Source organism: Rhamphochromis sp. 'chilingali', assembly GCF_963969265.1.
Source record: "Rhamphochromis sp. 'chilingali' genome assembly, chromosome: 10".
NCBI lineage: Eukaryota > Metazoa > Chordata > Actinopteri > Cichliformes > Cichlidae > Rhamphochromis > Rhamphochromis sp. 'chilingali'.
This window is the reverse complement of record NC_137937.1, coordinates 32,630,992-32,650,432: the sequence shown is the minus strand read 5'-3', so window position 1 is coordinate 32,650,432 and position 19,441 is coordinate 32,630,992. Positions and strand designations below refer to the sequence as shown.

At 38.7% G+C, this 19,441-nt stretch overlaps 1 protein-coding gene across 2 annotated transcripts; it reads right to left on the bottom strand.

Moving 5' to 3' along the window:
- Window positions 1–9,295: 9,295 nt before the first annotated feature.
- On the bottom strand, window positions 9,296–19,200 carry suds3 (SDS3 homolog, SIN3A corepressor complex component). Of its 2 annotated transcripts, none has more exons than XM_080894887.1 (12): window positions 18,995–19,200; window positions 17,342–17,411; window positions 17,159–17,214; window positions 16,497–16,568; window positions 15,264–15,283; window positions 14,988–15,144; window positions 14,675–14,770; window positions 14,467–14,528; window positions 14,348–14,369; window positions 14,048–14,153; window positions 13,156–13,240; window positions 9,296–10,164 (listed from the first exon to the last, which is right to left on the bottom strand). In XM_080894887.1, exons 1-12 carry the CDS (start codon window positions 19,104–19,106, stop codon window positions 10,066–10,068), a joined length of 957 nt encoding a protein of 318 aa, XP_080751013.1. In that variant the 5' UTR covers window positions 19,107–19,200; the 3' UTR covers window positions 9,296–10,065. The 2 variants fall into 2 exon arrangements, with proteins under 2 accessions (XP_080751013.1, XP_080751014.1); XM_080894888.1 differs by lacking the exon at window positions 18,995–19,200 and adding an exon at window positions 18,229–18,350.
- Between the last annotated feature and the right edge of the window lie 241 nt (window positions 19,201–19,441).

The following is a 19,441-nucleotide window of genomic DNA, read 5'->3' as shown; positions in this document are numbered from 1 at the left end:
AAAACAACAGTACAACCAACCCAGGGCGGGCGGCGGGAGGTCCAGGACGGAGGGCCCCAAAACCACTCCGCAGTCTCCTCAGCGAACCCACACCTCCGGAAGCTCACACAGAGACACATGGAGAGATGGAGAGCAAACCAATACAACACACGGAAAACATAAACATACACTGAAAATGCCTGAGCCCTGGGTCCCTAGACCCAGGCCATGACAGGAATACGTTACAGAATACATTTTGGGGCATGTATTCTGTATTCTGTAACGGAATACATTTTAAAAGTAACCTTCCCAACACTGATAACGCAATATCTCAGATCTGGTAAATTTAATAGTACTTTAACAGGGAAATTTGTTACAGTGCCTCCTTAACTATTATTAGTGTAAATAAATTTAGTTAATACTCACTATGCTTGACTAAATATACCAAAATGGTACTAAATGTACCAAAGGCAGACTTAGATATGAAGGCAAACATTACTTAAAGAAGATACTATACCCAGCAGCCATTTTTTTTTGGCTCAGAAAGAGCAACAAAAAATTCTTGCAGGCAGAATCACCTAGTCACGAAACAGAAAAGATAAGTCACTTCATTTTATCCTCTTTTTTTGTATGAAGTAGACAAATGTGACACAGCTAGTTAGTTATTGAGCTTCAGAAGTGCTGGCTGGGAGCTGATGAATTGTATTTTCTTTGGGCAGAGTCGTGCTAGCTGTTTCTCAATTTTTCTAGTATGTGCCTTATAATAAACAAACAGAGTTGCATCAGTGTTCTCATCTTTGCAAAAAAGAAAAGGAACAGGAACAAAAAAAAACAAGTTTATTTCAAGGGTGTGAAGACACTTATATCCACACCTAACAAACCTCAGGAAAAGGATGAGCCCTGTTTGTTTTCAGTCCTTTCCTTTCAGTCCTGTAGCAAAAATAAAACACCATTCAAAAGGGAGATATATTGTACATCATCAGCATCTTCCATATGCCTACCTGCCTCCCACAAGGCAAGGCGTAATCTATCTTTTCAAGGTAAGGACCTCACTTGATGTGATGGAGCACCTTGAGGAAGCCTATGAATGCAAAAATTGCATGAAAACGGTTATATACTTACAGATGACAGTGAGGTCCATAGCAGTGAGGTCCATAACAGCCTCTGTGCTTTCATTTACGTCTGAATGCTTCTGAATAAAATGTGAAGAAAGCTGAAATGCTTCTAAAGAGGTTACAGCAGGAGCAAGGTTTTGACTCCTTTAAGGACCTTGTGTAGAGATGGCTTACTCTTTTCAAAAAAATATCATCAGTGCAAGAGTGATCCCACTTTTCCAACTTCAATGTCAAAGTCGGTGTGAAGGGTGTTGCTTAGAGCCGAGAAGCCATTATTAGACATACTGTTGAAACGGCAACATTTTAATAGCATCCGTTCACAAGGTTGCTGTGAGGACAATATAGAATAGGAAAAAAAATTGCTATCAATGGTGTCAGAAATGATTTCAGATCTATACAGTAACACCAATCATTGACAGACGTCTCCATACATGAAGTGACCTTGAAATAGCAAAAAGTCAAGGCGACCTTAGACAGTCCTTACACACAAGCTTTTTGTTATCTCCAGCAGCGTCTACCTCAGAATATCAGTTTTAAAGGCATAACACATGACACGTTTTCAACAAATACATATCACATCACTTCCATTTTCCTGTCACAGGGTATATTATGCCCTTTGCATTTGATTCCTAAACTTTTTATTAGTCTCTCACCTGTTAAATTATTCAAGTCAAAATGATAGTGTCTCTGTGCCTCACACAGTCTTCAGTAATTTATTTTGGTAGTAAAAGGGAAGCCGATTGGTTGTAGATGTGCTGAAAATACCTACAAAGCAGGACTATAAAGGCTAGAATCAGTTCCTAAGCTGATCTAATCAAGTTTATTTATAGAGCATATTTCAAAATACAGAATCTTAGCACTTTACTGCTATTGAAAGACACTCAGCAGCCAAATGTAAAGTAGACAACCTGGCAATATGAACAGTAAGCATAAAATAATTATTCAGCCATTTCTTCCTAATTATTAAGATAAAAGATTAAATGTCTCTTAAGATATAATTTGAAAATGAAGAGCAGACCTAATAGGAAATGGTAACTAGTTCCAAAGTTGGAATTGATAAGGCACAGTTATTTTCATTTGTAACTAGAATTTGAAGATCACCAGATACATCTGGTTTAACGATGTGGCCGAGATGTGGAAGTACCTCAGGGTAGCTGTTCAGGGGAATCGAAACCCTGACCTTACGATCATGGGGCCACCACTCTACCTACTGAGCTATCCCTGAAACCTGAAACCAAGATGAAGATTAGGAACAGTGAGTATATGGATAAACAGATAACATAGCTATGATGGTATCAAGGGTGCTGATTTTTTATCTTTGCTGTTTTGTTTTATTTTTATTTTTCCCACAGGGCATAGCTGAATTGCTGGGGAAAAACAAAAACCCAGGAGGGATTTCTTTAAAGTGATTATGACCACTCCAGCACTTGTCTGCATTTTGTCACTGGTAGTTCCTGCAACAGTGAAAAAAATCTCCCTTATGGGGATTGCCTGTCATTCTTTCACCTTTTTTGTACAAACTATCTGTTCTGGCCTCGGCTTTACTTATTTTCTGCACTCATCCTGCTTTGATTGTCTATGTATGCAGTGTGACAACAACCTGAGCAGGTCAGGAGGTTTCCACCTCTCCTTTATAAAAGACATTTTCACACATGAACTCCTGACAATGTCGTCAGAATCAGCTTGGGGTTTTCGCACATCTAGCACACAGGCGGGAGATAATTTAATTCAGACATGTTGCTAGTACTAGAAAAATAATTCCTTTTATTTAAGCTGGGGCAATGCATGGGTAGAGCGTGCAAAAACATGACACCTATTAACCCAACAACCTGTGATATTCTCTGTGCTATAATCAATTATTGTCAGATTTGAGTGCATCAGAAGCATTTTTTTGCACATCCACCTTTGTTGGGTAATGTATAGACATATTGAGAGCCATGTAGCACGTGTGCTGTAACAGCAATGTGAAAAAATCTTTTGAACTAGCCGTTTTAATGTCAGAAGAAAACATTCAGAAAAATGTTAGATTAAGTTAAAAACAAAAAAATGTATATCTCTTCAGAATGTGCCTAATGAATCCAACTACTCTACTGAAATAAATTAGCAATATCCATCCATTCATTCATCTTCTTCCGCTTATCCGGGGCTGGGTTGCAGGAGCAGCAGCCTAAGCAGAGAAGCCCAAACCTCCCTCTCCCCAGCCACCTCATCCAGTTTGTCCTGGGGAACAGGCCAGTCGAGAGATATAATCTCTCCAGCGTGTCCTGGGTCTGCCCCGGGGCCTCCTCCCAGTGGGACATGCCTGGAAAACCTCACCAAGGAGGTGCCCAGAAGGCATCCTTGTCAAATGCCCGAACCACCTCAACTGGCTACATTCGATGTGGAGCAGCGACTCCACTCCAAGCCCCACCCAGATGGCTAAAGTTCTCACCCTATCTCTAAGGTAGAGGCCAGCAACCTTTTGGAGGGAGCTCATTGCTATTGTTTGTATCCGCGATCTCGTTCTTTCGGTCACTACCCACAGCTCGTGACCATAGGTCCAAATCCAATCCATTAAAAGTAAAAGACTTGCATTCAAATTTTGACATAAAAAGAAAAATTTCTCATGGGTATCAATGATGTGCTTAAATCATAATCACTCAAATGTGAGTTTCATAAAGTTGTACTAAACTGGTGAAATTGTACTATTAAATACATTAGTTGCTACACTGAACTTTTCAGTTTGGTAATTTCCTTTTGCAGTGTTAGAAAATATCTTATCTCAACCTCTAACAGTAAATCCACTATCAAAATTAAAGAAAAGGCTGCAAGACACAAGTGATAGGCATAAAAGGCGATAATGAAACTATCATTGCTAATAGAAGGCCATGAGGGAAAAGAATATAGAGAAAAGTTTAATCTTATATAAGATTAAATTTTCCTGACTCTGATAAGTAGAAGAAACAGGCAACATCCAACAGTAATACCGGCAAAAGATTAATGAACCTCTCAATACATAAACTTCTTATCTAACATGGAGAATACCCTGTCCAAAGCTCACACACTAACCTTGGAGAAAGGTGTTTGTCAGCACTTCCTTACATACTTTGTTTTTTGTCTAATATCAAAAGAGCAGCTAAACACAACTGTGTGTAAAAACAACCTATCACCTGATTTTCAAATGAGCAATAGCCGCTTAGTGTTTAAAACGAATAATGTTGCGAAATGCAGTGAGGCTTCAGTGAGGCTCCAACTCTGTCCCATAACCTGGAGTCAAATATCAACAGTCAAATGAGAAGCTTGTACTGTAAATGAATTTTGCTCCCACTGCAGACCTGCAGGAGAGTGATAAACTGGGGGAACAGACATAGACGCGCACTCACATATACACACATATACAGGGTTGTTGAGGACCTACCGTCCTCTCCTCTGAACACCGGAGGCAAATCTAAGTCTGCCTGGATCCTACTCAATTCCCACCAGATAGAGCAGAGCGAGATGAAACTCTCCTCCCTGTAGTCATGTATCTCAATGCTAACATGCAGTGGAGCAAATGCTCAAATTAGAAGGCAGAGGATAAAAGTGGGAATTTGGTGCTGAAGCTGGGGCTGGTGGGAGATTGCGTGGAGGATTTTGTATTGATGCCCTATGTGAATTTTCATGCATAGGTACAAGCAATAACAACCAAAGAGTATTACAGCTCCAGTGAGACTTACCAACAAACCCTAACCACAGTTAGTGTTGTAATGGCTTCTGGACATGGAAAGCTGGAGATATTCCTTTTGTTTTGTGCATGGTGAGTGTGAGCAGGTGTTTTACACACTCTGGTGAATAGATGGGGTACATGAGGAAAATTGATCCATCACCGGAGAAGTGTCTACGTGCTTAAGTGCACCCACTCATTCCCTTGCTTACTCAGCATATTGATTTAAAACAGAATAAACAGCCACCTGCAGTGAAAGCTTGCGACTGATACATTCCCAGAAAGCAAGAGATGAGCAATTTGAAAGTCATAAATGTGGACAAGAAGGGGTAAGAGCTGCTCCTTGGTTAAATATGAAGATTATAAGGTAGATGAATGGACCATCAACTCATCACTTAAGTGTGAAATCTATTTAACATGGAATACGTGCGAAAAAAAAAAGAAAAAAACAAAACACTGGAGTAAACTACTCTGATCAGTTAAGAAAATCAGTTCAGGCAGACACAGAGTAATAATCACATTTTAAATATGATAAATTGGAAACTGTCATTTTAGGTCATAATTGTTTATGTGGTGATTTCATTACATTACAATTATTTTGTTCTGTTTTATCTTCTTGTAGTTTTTCTTCAGTATGTTGATGTTTTAGAAATCTTTGTCAAAATGGTTACAAAATATCTATGATGTGATCTACAAGTGTACAATAAAATGTAACACTGATTTTATGTGGACCATTTGAGGGATCATAAATGCATACTCCAATCCACACACAAATACAAAGCAATTTGATCACATGGTAAACTATTTTACAAATGCGTTCATCCAAACCTGAATAACTAGCAGTCATTTATGCACTTGAACATTTTAAGTTCAACTTCAAAAATTTGATCATTTTGTCACCACTTCACCCAAAAACATAGATTTACCAATTACAAACACTACAGAGTAGCCCATTAAGGTTAATACATTGTTTAAATAAGCTGCTGCTACAAGCTGTATGTGGTTCTGCTTTGAAAAGTCAGTCAGTGCGTAGCTTACCATGGTTGTACTGTACATCCTCTGAAGTAAGTATATGCTAACTAATGTGTGCCCCAGTGAGGCACGGTATTTAAGTTACTTTAACCTTGCCACAAGATTGAAGTGCAGTCTATTTATTTAGAAGAAAGAAACATCCATTTTATTTGAAAAAACTCTGTAATACTGTGGAAGCCCAGATGTCCCAATTTCCACTGGGACTTGAACATAGCATGCATTTGTGGACCTCTTGAAGGTCTTTTTCATTTCAATATAAAATGGATATAAATTCCTCACTAGACAACAAGCATCCACGCACTCATGCCCCTAACTCTAAAGGAGTCAATCAGAGAGAAGGGTTTTGGGCTACAAATGCTGGATTTGACCTGATTGTGACCCTAGAATTACACTCTGTGAGAGAGTACACCGATTTCTCACACCACTCCTGAAATACCCTGCACTTATTTTCATACAGTAAACTAGTGGAATAGTTATGGAATAATTCTTTATAGTAGCTATGACCTTTTTTTACTGTGACCAAACTGAAAAACAAAACCCTGAAATTTCGATAGCAGATGAAAAAACAGGAGCACTTGTGTCATTTAATTGTTTACCTATTCCTTAATTACTTTCATGTAGTATGAATGCCCATGGGGAAGGTCTTTATTGGTAGGAAAATGTTAAAAAACACTTATAAAACTTAGTCTAAAACTTATGCCCTCCTTCGCATTTTCCAGTGAGCTGGATGGTAGTCTTTACTGGGCCGATTTTTGCCCCCGGGCCTGTATTTAACACCCCCGCACTACAGTAATAGCTGTCTTTAGGGACGTGTCTATAGAAGAAATATGTGCAGCAGGACTTCACTTTTGACCTTTGCAAGGTTTTATAATTTGGTTGACCCTGCACCATTTCTTGCTGACCTTTTCCTGCGTGTGGGGCCACATAGGACTTCGTAGTGTAAAAGATGGTTGTTCAGATGAGGTTATTTGGCAATACGGGAGTCTGCATATACCCACAGTGAGACACCAAAATGAATATTTGAAAAAGAACTACAGGAAATGTCAAATACACCAAGAAGGCTATGTACTCTGCCCCTGATTGCTGATCACTTTAAATGAGCTGTATGCGATGCCACGCTTAAAATAAACCCAAGCCCTGTAAATCTCACATTAAGTGCCTGAGTGTATGTTATTGTGGCTTTAACCAAAAGTAAGACATGCAGTGCAATAAAGGGAGCAGACAGGCATCACATTCACTATCAGCTCATTTCATGTCCCTGCAAGAGACTGAGCAATCACACCTGACGGGCTTGTGGACAACAAGCCCTTTCAGATGAGCCTTGCATTTTGTGCAGCATGGCAAAAGTGTAATTGCCCTCCTTGTCAGACAGTGTCATTAAGTCAGGCAAAGTGAAACATGCCATCCGGTTAAAGTGATAGGACACACAAGAGGGAAGAGGCAGACTGGTTGGCTAACAGAGATCTGTGCTGAATGCCAAATAATTCAGCTGTTTACAAAGTGTAAGGATGGCTGAGAGTCACTCTGTGAGAGGACTGGAACCGGGAGGTGACACGGTCACATTGATTATTTGGATACATCGGCAAGTTGATGTGAAAAAATATCCAGGAAAAAAATAGACAGATGATTTGGACACAGAACACAGACTCGGCTGACTTGGAAAAATAAACAGCAATTGAAATGCTTGTCTTTACTATACCATGTTGCTTAATGAATAACGCTTTATTAAACATGTTAAAACATTAAATGGTCCAGGGATCCCCTGGGGGTCTTGTCTGCAGTCAATAGAGCGTTTATAGCAGCTATGATCAGCGGATCAAAAAACTACTTACATGTGACAGAGGCCACTCCTAATAACCAGCAGAAAAATAGCATATGCCTCTGCAGCTCTTGACAGCTTCTCTTTTCCACACTCAAGAAAGCCCTTTGCATTTGCAATATTCTCATTTTTTGTGATGCACTCATATAATGTTAACTTTATGTTCTACAGGCATCACAGACCAGAGCAAATGCAACTAGTCTTTAAGTCAAATTTATCTAATTTATGAATTATTATTAAGGTAATTTTTTAAAACAAAGTGAAAGGTCAACAGAACTTTTTGGACCGTTGGAGCATATCAACACATCACCTTTTTCGTGCTGTAAATTAAAATTGGTGTCAAGTGAATGTGTGCCAAGGAGGAGGTGCCAGGGTTCTGTGACTGTGTATGATTCTTCCACATGCTAATGAGGCCTTTGTTTGTTTAATTAATTAATTGTTAAATTACCAATACGTCATGTTTCTTAGACAAAATGACACCAACCCAGAGAACAAGCTGTTTGACATTGGCAGTGAAGATTTGACACGTTTTTTATGAGCACAACCCACGTACTCAACTCCTCACTACTGTGACACCATTTATGGGGAAACAAACAGGCTTTCCAAGAGTGCAAGATTTTTATTTTATTTTTTACCCACAAGCATTATTGTAACAAAGAAATAATCAAATACAAATGTTTCACTTTTTGTGCCAAGTTTGATGAAGTTTAATATTTAATTACTGCATCAAGATATTCACATTGGGTTTTATTTTGTTGTTGTTGTTTGGTTTTTTTAGGCATGTAAAGGTTTTATAACTGAAGGAGTGTTCCAGAACAAATATCAACTTAACCACTTTTTCAGTAAAATATTTTTATACACTTAATTTCATAAATTTTCATTGCACTGTTCCCCTTTCAAAGTGGAAGTTCAAAGTTCTTTGAGGGGAAGCCAATCAGAAATAAGGGGACTTTTGGGGACTGGAGACATTTTTCAGACAAAATAAATTTAAGGATTCCATAAAGGGCCTATAAAGGACCTATAAAGGACCAGTATAAGACATGTGCTACTATGGTGAGGGGTGCCTATGGCGGTAAAGCAGGTCATCTACTAGTCAGAAGGCTGGAAGTCTACCAAGTCTCTCAAAGTATCCCTGGGGAAAATACTGATGCTTTTTTACAATGTGAATGCTTTTGAATGTTAGAAAGCGCTTAAGATGTAGGAAAAATTGCTTCTCTGAATGTATGTGTGAAAGAGACATGCTGCATTAGAAAAGTACTATACTATAATAAAAAAAAAAAAGTACTATATAAGAACTAGTCTCTGCATAAATAACAGCAATGAGGTCCCTGTACAAAATAATCACCTGAACATTTCTCTCCAAATAAATATAGCCCAAAAGCCAGAGGCTCCCAGTTCATGAGGGCCAGTACTCAAATCATACCAAGAACCACTACTTTCAGTTGTTTGAAGCGACACCAAACTAACAAGTCATTAATTTATATGCCAGCAGTAAATACAGGCCTATGTGTTATTCAAGTGTCTTAAATACCCATAAATAATGGTTTTTGTGTTGTGAATTGTTTTTTTCTAGATTGTCAACTGTGGTTTGGTGCTTTTCATATTAAAGTAAAAAAACAAAACAAAAACCAAACAAACAAACAATAAAACTGAAGCTTGAAATTAAGCAGAAAACATCTTTAATAGAATGGAATACAGTACAAATCACAAAATAATGCTCCACATGCAAATACTGGTAAACTAATCCAGGAGTTTCACATATGGAGAAGGTCATGTCACAAAAAACATTTCTCAAATAACAAATTACAAAAAATGAAAAAAAAAAAAAATCATCAGATCAGCATAGGAAGAAACTTTTACTTCATAATGATACTGGGGGAAAAAAAGGCATATTCTTGAAAATGGCATTGCTTCCTGTATAAAGTAACTGTAATTTTAGTTGAGGGATTTCTATATTCAGTTCAACCTGCAGCAGTTCCTCGGTTGTATAGTTTTTTTCTTTCCCTCCAGTACTTGATCGGTCACACATCGCTAGTTTTTCTGTTATTCAAATCAGGCTGTTTGAGAACTACTTAATAACTTAATGATAAATGTAAATAAGATTGCTTTGGAAAGATTTGTAATCAAAACAAGTCATCTTTGTGACCACAAACCAGTTTTACATGCATGCCACATAGTGACAAATATAAGGCTGGAAAACAGTTGGATATCTGGCCATGTTCACTGCAGTAGCATTTGGTTAATGAGGGGAAAAAACTGGATGAGATATTCATAGCCACAGAAGACCTCGTCTGTGTATATTTGTGTTTTAGGGGGTAGTGTATATAAGATAATGAAATATGAATGTGAGGCCACATGTTAGACTCCAAAACTGGATGAATGAGCCACTGGCTGGATGGATGGGTAAACGCACAGATGGGATTGGGTGTGGTAATGCTTCACGCAGCCGACCGCCGACGAATGACAAACGCTCCCCTCTGCAGCTGCCCCAGGTAGATCCTCATCTTTGTGCTGTCGCTTGTTTTTCTCACCCAAATCTGGAAATCACACACAGAAGAAACCCTCAATACAGCCAAACTGCTTTCTTCTTCATGTGCACGTTAAAAGGAAGCTGGAAAAGTTCCTCATGAATAAATTCACATTTAACATTAAAAATGAACAGTTTTCCTTCCATTTTAATAAATTTTGTTTTGTGAATCAAAAAAAAAAAAAAAGAGTCAAATCTGTGCAATGAAACAGTTGATGATATCCGTTTTCATTCAACTACTCAAGCAAAACTTTAATGTTGCACTTCATTAATGTAATGGTATTCACCCATCATAATGCATAATGTATGGCACAAACAGAAAAAGGGAGCTGCACAAAGACATCAAGCATGACAACAAATAATGTAGGCTATACCAGAGGGAGAAGTTACCCTCATTCAAAAATCAGTAATGAATAACTTTGTCTATCGTTATTAATGAACATAAGGGAAAGGTTAGCTGAAAAGGTAAAACCGTATTGAGTTGTAACATTTGCCTGAGTTAAAAGGCAATTTCCAAACAAAGTGAAGTTCATTATTCTACAATGAGAAAGATTATTCACAAGTACAAAGCAGTTACCAGTTTTTCCAATGTAGATGTTCCAGCAAATTCACCCTGAGGCCACCATACAGTGCTCAGACAAACTGCCAAAACCCCAAGAACTACAGACAGGCTTGATTGGGGTTTGTTTTGAACCTACAGGACTTGAGCACCTTACAGGCATTGTGTCAACCATAAACTCCTCTGAGCACGACTGAATGGCCATTGCAACACCTTGATTCTTTTTAAAACTCCAGACGTCAAGTTGATTAAAATGCTGTGGCGGGACCTTAAGAGAGCTGTCTAACCACGTAGATGTCAGTAGATTTCATTTAACTGAATTCTGGTTTTGAAGTCTGATTTATACTGCGGGAAATCTATGCCGTGACCATCCACGCACCTGTCGAGAAAAGAAACTACACATTGAGTTGATGGCATGGAAGGGTGGAGTGTAGAGTTAAAAGGGGTTTCCTGTTTCGTTACAATGTAGATTTTCCACTGAAGAATAATACAGGCATTACCTCTCCTAATTCAGGTGCATAATCCGAGCTACGGCGTTCGCAGTAGGACAAACAACTCTGGTCACCCTTCATGTGTACTGAAGTATAGGCAGTCAGCTTGCTGTTTACCTTAGCTCTCAATAATGTGTCCATGTCTATTTACTCTGGAAGAGGCTATAAAGCTTTTTTAAAGAAGTCTGATACAGACCGATTAGTCAGTGAGTCTCACTTGTGTCTGATCACAGCATTTCTGAGGTGAGTTGTTGAGCATATCTTGCACATTTCTATTGGTAAGTGCTGTTGTCATTACTGATGTTAGCTGCTGTTTCCTGGCATTAGTAAAGAAATTTCCCTGAATCTAATATTTTTGGACTCTGAAACTTGGAAAAAAAACCTTCATACAATGTGAGAACATAAACAAACTTTTTACCAGAGTGAAAGTGCAATTTTATTTTATTTTTTTTTAAAGTACACTCAAGCCTGACATTAGCTGTCAAAATGTTAGGTTACAACCAGCTGTTGTTGTTTAGCCAGCTCATAGTCAGCTGTCCAGAGGGTTGCATATGTAATCTGCTGACAATAAGAAATTGCAACAATAAGCTAATTTATGCACATTTTAGTGTGTTAGCCCCCTGCCTTCAGTTCAGGAGATGAGGGCTGAGTTGTGGAGGAAGAGGATTAGGTGGAAATGAGGGAGGAGAAAGGCATAATGAGAGAGATGTCAAAAGGATGCATGTAGAAATTTTAATGGCCACGTACAGTTTGGAAGAGTTGTTTGTGATCTTTAATTTATCAGGAATTTATAAGACAAACTAACTTCCATGGTGACTTTCACAAACCAGGTTATGCCCCTATGTGTTTTGTGAGATTATTAATTTCTTGAAAAGTGCAATTACACACTCATCAATGGACATTTATTATTACAACATTGTTTTTTCTCTTAAATAGTCGCAAAAAATTACTTACTATACCTTTAAAGTCACTGCTGCTAAAGGACAGTAAATCATGGTGTGTGCGTTTTTATTTTTGTTAAATAAATAATGAAATTGTTCAATATTCCTGTTTTGTTCATCTAACTTTTAAAACCTGGAAAGGGAGTCATAAGTTTTATAATGTCTCTGTATTTAAAAAGCTTAGAATTAATAGAGGGTGTACCATTTTTCTTATGTGAGGATGTGTTATTGTTGTTTTAGTAAATTGTAAAAGCTATCAGAAGTCCTATCAGATATCAATACAATATATTAACTTAAAAAAAAAAAAAGAAAAGAAAAAAAAGAAAAAAGCAAGGCATTTTCAAGCTTGTAATGTGCTTGTGGAAACCCAGAAGTACAACTGCTGCACAATTGGTCTCAAATGTCATTTTGATTTTTCCTTTGTTTTTTTCCCTCCCAAATTGTTCCCTAATATCCTAAAACAGCTGGGCACCATACTTTTTAGCAGATGTTCCTCAAACAGAATTGTATACTCAGAGACTATTTTCAGCTGTTTATCAATAAACATTTAGTGCTCTGGTGACTATTCACAGCAGCAGGATAGTACATGTGGCATAGAGTCTGGTAATGATGGAATATGTTCTCGGAGTCGGGTTGTTTGGGAATGCAGCCCAAAGTGGGTGGTAAACTCCATCTAAGGCTAAATACCGGCACGAGACCGATAGACGACAAGTACCGTAAGGGAAAGTTGAAAAGAACTTTGAAGAGAGACAACAGTGTGTCTTGCTGATGTCTTTTTAATGTTTTTTTGGAAAACAACTGAGCGCTATGCCATGGAGAAACATACGATGTCGAGCTTAGACTATCTTATTGGATAGGACAATGCTTATGGTCTTCTTGTCTGGTCATCTTATAGGAATGACAATTTTTTTAAAGACTATATACACAGAATACTTCAATCTTAATTAATTATACAGTTCTGTACGCAATTGAATGAGATGCTGATGCTTGGAATGAGAACTAAAACCCACCTCATTGGTTCCTACTGTGCTGATGACACAGCTGATCTTTGTGTTGTCTTTTGACTCCAGGTAGATGGCCTGACTCTTGTGGTACCTGTCAGCATAAACACACACAGACTAAACATCAAACAAACAAGTGCAGACTGGAGGGAAGTTCATTATAAATAATTTTACCCAGCTGAATAAACCACATTACTCCTGAGAAGGCACTAAGTAGATAATTGGAATGAAAAATCAAAACAAAAAGTCTGTTATTTTTTAATAGCTCCAACCTTATAGAGGACAGAACAAACCTAGAGGAAGAGACTGACAGAAGGTACTTCATTATTAAGGGCCCACTGAAGAATAATGACGCATGTGCCTCCCTGTGGCTTTTTGAGAAGGCTTTCCAGTGGTGGCATCTTCTTTAGCCATCAATAAATGAGACTTTGCCTTGAAAGAAAAGTGCACATAGCTCTGTCTTCTCAAATTACTTTGTCTATATGAGCAGCTAATAGGACAGAATTCTATTATTTTTACCCATCTTCAAATGACCTTATGCTCTGACGTGTCTGATTCACAACTCAGCTCTGAAATAGAAGGGCAAGGGAGGGCTGTGTCTATTCAGGGATTTTCACTCTTATTTTGGCATAACAGCAGGGAGTGCGTTGCTGGTTCTTGTGCAGACATATTCTACAAATATGCATTTTTAACAGTGCCTTTAAGCATAGTATTCAGCAGCTCCTAAGCAATCTCTCTTTCTGTAGCGCAGAAAAAAATGAGGCTGCTATCACAGTGGTTGTAAAATATCTTTACAGGCTCAAGCTAACATCCAACGCATAACAATGTGGCCATCTAGTGGCGACGCTGTGTATGAATTGCTATCGTGTCAGAGATGCACAGATTAAAACTTGAAATTCACCATCTTTTATCATAGTAAAGTTTCCCATCCTCGATGCGGGCCTCATAACGCTGGGTGGGGCTCTCCATGGGAGCAGAGGGGACATGTTCTGGAGATGAGGGAGACACTAGGGAGGGAGAAACACCCGATTAATACCCCCTGCTAATATACATGTAAGAAACAAAATATTACTGTGATGCATTTTATTGACCCTTTCTCCTAGCAGAAGACCAATGCTACTCTCTTCGTCTGAGAGGTAACTCAGTACACACATAAATGTTCATTATAAAAATCCGTAGTAGAAGGCACGTGCAATCATACCTGGTCGCTTTGGTGATTTCAGCTGTAAAAAGCAGGGTTGAAAAGATTTATTATAAGGAATTGCTGAGTTATATTGCTTTCCAAAAACACATCACATCTAGAAATTTAGAAGCACTCACCTTATTAAGTGTTCTTAAATCTTCCATTATCTGCTCATCTGTTAGCAAATAATTTAGCTGAGGTTTGAAGAGTTAAAGAAAGTTTTTTGGGGGTTTTTTAAGACACAAAATCATTTTTTTGTTTTTATTTTAAGGTATCTCAAGAACAAATTCTACAAGTATAAATAATCTGGAATATTTTACAGTCACAAGTTTATGCAAAGGATATCTGGTGCAGGTTTTCGCCGCTTGTCTGGTATTGGGACTGGATCGTTGGGCCGTCTCCTCAGCTTCCGGGTCATGATAGGCTTTACCTCCATGGAGTCTATGAATAGAAGAAATATGAGTGTGAGCTCCAGATGCATAGATGAATAGAGGTTAGCATCTTAACTGTATCTGAAAACTCAGATTTCATTTGATGACTTAATATTAAAATATGTAGAAAGAAGTAAAATACAGCCACCCACATACTTTTTTCCCCCCCCCCATCTCTCTTTTGCTGAGCAAGTCCCTGATTAATAATCCTGTTCTGGCTCCCTTACCGCCTGTCAGCTCCATTGTTAATTTCTCGTTCTCAATCATCTTCTTTTTCTCCTCCAGCTCTGCAATTAGGTTTTCCTTTAGCTCAACCTTTTTATCATCGAACTCCTTCACTGCTGCCTTTTTCTCCTTGATGTAGTTCCTCTCCACCTGCTCTGTCTGCAGAAGGTACAAAGCAAGAAGAAATTTATGCTTGTATGTCCAAAAAAATAAAAAAAATAATGGCTGATTTTGATTTTACATTAGCGTCAGACCATCTGAGATACTGTTGCACTTACCTCAAGCTGGAGAAATAGATCTGTAAATGGGAAAAATAAAGCACAACTGGTCACATGAAGCAAACCGTTGTTCTGTGTCATTAAATTCAATTTATTTACCCTCAAAAATCATAAAAGAGAATGCTTATAGCACAGGAGCACAAAGTACCAGAAGCTTATAGTAAAATACTGAAGTTCAAGTAAAACTCCGAGAACAATAAGGCACTGACTGTTTATCTTTTAGTCATTTTAGCATTAGAAATTAACTGATCATTGGTAATTACATACTTTCTATTCTCCACTGCAGTGATTATGAGTGTACTACCAGAGCCTTTTGGCACTGCATTCCTAACTAAATAAACACTCATTTTGATCAGCAAAAAACTAAGTACATTCCATTCTGGCACACAGCAAGCAAAGGAGAAAGCTGATCACAAACAAGACAAGCTACGGAGTCAACAAAAGCCGAGTATCCAATATAATTAAAGCAGCCGAATGGTTAGAGGACAGGTTGGAAACAGAGAGAAGAAGCTCAGTTTTTTACAAAACAGCATCCTGTTAATTTAAATGAGTAGACAGTATGCGCTTTCATTCCACCCAATACAGTTAAGTGCATCGCATGGATTTATGTGTTTGGGACATGTGGATGTGAGCAGGAGCCCTGCGGAAGAAGGCACACATGTTGTGTGAAGTCAACCACCAAAAAACTTAAAATATATACATATATAGCTTTTATAACAAGTAACTGAGCAATATCGTCAGCTGTCTCTTCAGTGAGTCTCTGATAATGTGGCTAAAACTCCCAACTCCACCACCTGGAACTATATCTTGTCATCTTTTTAAGCCTAGCGTAGGATCAGTTTGCAGTAGATGCAGGTTTATATTATCCAGCTCACAGCAGATCTCCAGAGCAGAACAAGGACTACTATTATTCTTACGAAGCAGCTTAATGATACTGAAGACCACCTCAAAAGAAGGCCTTATATGGGAAGGTCAATTTAAGTGTGTGGGAAAAATTGCAGTTTAAAAAGTCCAACCAAGACATTGGCTTGATTCTTTCATTACCCATACTTCTCTTCTTAAATCCATGGTAGCGGCTATTTTTATTTTCAGGTACACACAGTCGTCTGTAGCTCTGTGCATTTCCCTGAATAAACAAGCCAAACTAGAGCAGAAAGCTTCCTTAAATCTAAACAGCATGTCCAACATTGGTTGGCATGGATGCATCAGAAGTAAAGCACTTCATGTTCTTGCCTGCATTCCGAAGTCTCTCTTTGTACTGTTGGTCCAACTTCTTCATCCTCTTCTGATACTCTTGCAGTGTGCCTGACAAGACAAATGTGTTTTAGATATTAATGCTGGGCGTTGTTCACTCATGAAAACACACCATACAGTATTGTAGACTACCCACTACTATTTATTTATTTTTGCCACACCTTTTACACTGAACCACAGGGTAGACTAGAATACACTGACACTGTAATTACTTTTGGATTTGCAAAACAACTTATCATTCTGCAGTTTCTACAATCATCAGCATGAGCAGTAAAAGCCTTTTGGGATAGCTGACAGTACTTTCAAACAGCTCACTCAGCAGTTTAGAAGCAGTTTGCATCAGTAAACAACAGACAGTCTTAACAATAAAAATGAGCTCATGGCAGAGGGCCATTTGTCATCACTGTTTTATCTTTTTAGCCAATGACAAGCGAGCACTTTTAAACTGCTCTTCTGCCTGATGATGTAATTCCTAACCACTAAGCACCATGACTAATAAGTAAGGTTTTAGCTATGCCCTTGACAAGTCAAAATTAATCCTCATGCTCACACACAGTACCACACAATAAAAGGCAGGAGTCCTTCAAATATGGATAATTCCTGACACCTCCATTCATGTGAAAATAAGTCAAAATGATTACCTTCTTGTAACTGCTGCAGCTGCCTTTTCAGAGAGGCCAGTTTGTCTTGATACATTCTGCAATGAAAGAAAAGCTAAAGTCCCAACCCCCTTACAATAGCACAGTAACTTAAAACTTTCATCACCAAAAATGATTTTCAGTGAAAGGTTAGGGCTGCTTATCCAGAGTTGGCAAGAAACTTACTGCTCCTTAATTTCCACATAGTCATCTTCGTCATGTTTGGCAAGATCAGTTTCACTGGCATCCTCAGTGTCTGGAAAATCAAGAAGAAAAAAGAAAGGATTTTCTCAGCTAAAATTTGAAAACATTTTTTCCCCAAATACTTCACATGTGATCATATCAGGAATGTTTACAGGCATAAGTTTTCAAAAACAACCTTGATGCACAGATGGCAGAGATATCTGCAGATGAAAGTACGTGCGTGGCACAGATGAAGTAATGGTCTACACCCTGCTTGGGAATGCCCTGGGGTTGATAATGTAGACAGTGGGAAATCCACGTATGCCAGGATAACAGCTGATACCTCTACGTATTCTTGAATCGACTGCAGAAAACGCTCAGCTAAACCAAACTAAAGTGGGTACATCTGCTTAACTGCCCTTGGGCTTTTTTTCTCGATGACATTTATAGAAAGAGTGATGATCTATATTTTTAAGCACTTTTCGCAAGGTGTAATTACCAGTACAGATCCCGGCTAACTTGGTAGTGCTGTCAATCCAACAGCAACTCTCTCGAAACAACGCCAGCATGTTTCACCAAACCTGGTTTGATGTCAGAAGCTCGGGAACCAAGTTATAACCACATATGTCTGACGAAAAAAAATTCACCGGCTTTACGTTGAAACGTCAAGACGAGCAAAGACTAAGGCCCCTCTCTGTATTCAAGCTGACACAGCACCTTTCATTTTCGGCTAGCATTAATGTGCTAGCATAAGTTAGCCGCGCCTGCTGATAAAGAGTGTAACCCGACTCTAGCTTACGTAGTTAGGCTTAGAAGAACATATCCGGAGAGGAGAAGAAAAATAAGTCCAGCTGTTCGCTTTGGAGGTCAATGTCAGGGAATTGGCTAACCTTGCAGTGTTGTCATCGCCTTCCTCTGATCCGGTCTTTCTTTCCCTTTCCCTGCAATCCGTTCTGTCTCAGTGAAGTGTGTGAAAAGGGCAGAGCAGTGGACACAGCACGCAGGATTTCGCTTGCCTTCCTGCCGACCTGTCAATGCCCGGAGCTAACGTTACGTAGCAAGTTGGCTAATTAACGTTTGAACTGCCATAATTTTTTTTAAGAAAAAAAACGAATAGTTGAAATTTATAGCTGTGCTTCGGGAGCACTGTTTTAAGCGCACATGTACGTCAAGGCACTGTGGTCAGTGGTGTTTTCATGCTCTTGTGTATAACGCTAAAAAATTAATGCTAGCAATCTTAGCGTGTTTATCACTGATTATTTCTTTCGCTCGACTTGCTGCCAACTCTGAAAAAATCGAACGGTTTGCTTTGCTTACTGAGCTTAAATCACATACTTCTGAGACAGTTCCTCACCAGGCAGACTCTTTGCTCGTGGCACTGTGTACCTAAACGTAGCTAGAAAGCTAACTAAGTAACGTGTGGCTGCATTGAAGTAGCTTTCCAGTTTTGGGAGCGAGAAATACATTTTAACTTGTTTTGTACTTGCGCATACTACGCTACATGGACAAACGGTTTCCACTGGAAGGGGGAAAACGACTTAAATGCTGCATTTTAAGAAAACACATCCAAATTCATACAATAAAGCGCGCATTTCCGTTTTTTCCAACAACTAGACAGAGCCCGACAATCGGGGAAGATATTGTTGAAAACGTTACCTTCTTCCGAGTCTCTCCCCCTGAAACTCCGATCGTCGTCGTCATCCACGCTATCGAGTTCTTCTTCATCATTGTAATAATCCACCATGGGCGACAGCAAAGTCGAAGTCATTTATGCGCTCCGAAAAATGTAAACAAACATAAAATAAACAATCGATTTGTGTTTTGCAGCTTGCTTGGAAGAGCGCCTACAACTGGTAGGACCCCCGGGTGTCAAGCTGTCCAAGAATACGCCTGGGTAGAATTTTGATAATAAACGAATCGTATAAAACATTTAATCGCAGTTTTTAATAGAACTAGCACAAAAACTTTGAAACAGTCACCGCTAATTAATAGAGGCCAAGTTTTCTATGAGTGATTTGAAATGTATGGTAAAACATCTAAACAGGCACATGTCCTATCACATTTGGATAGTTAATAAGTTTCTTTGTTTTTTTTCACTACTCT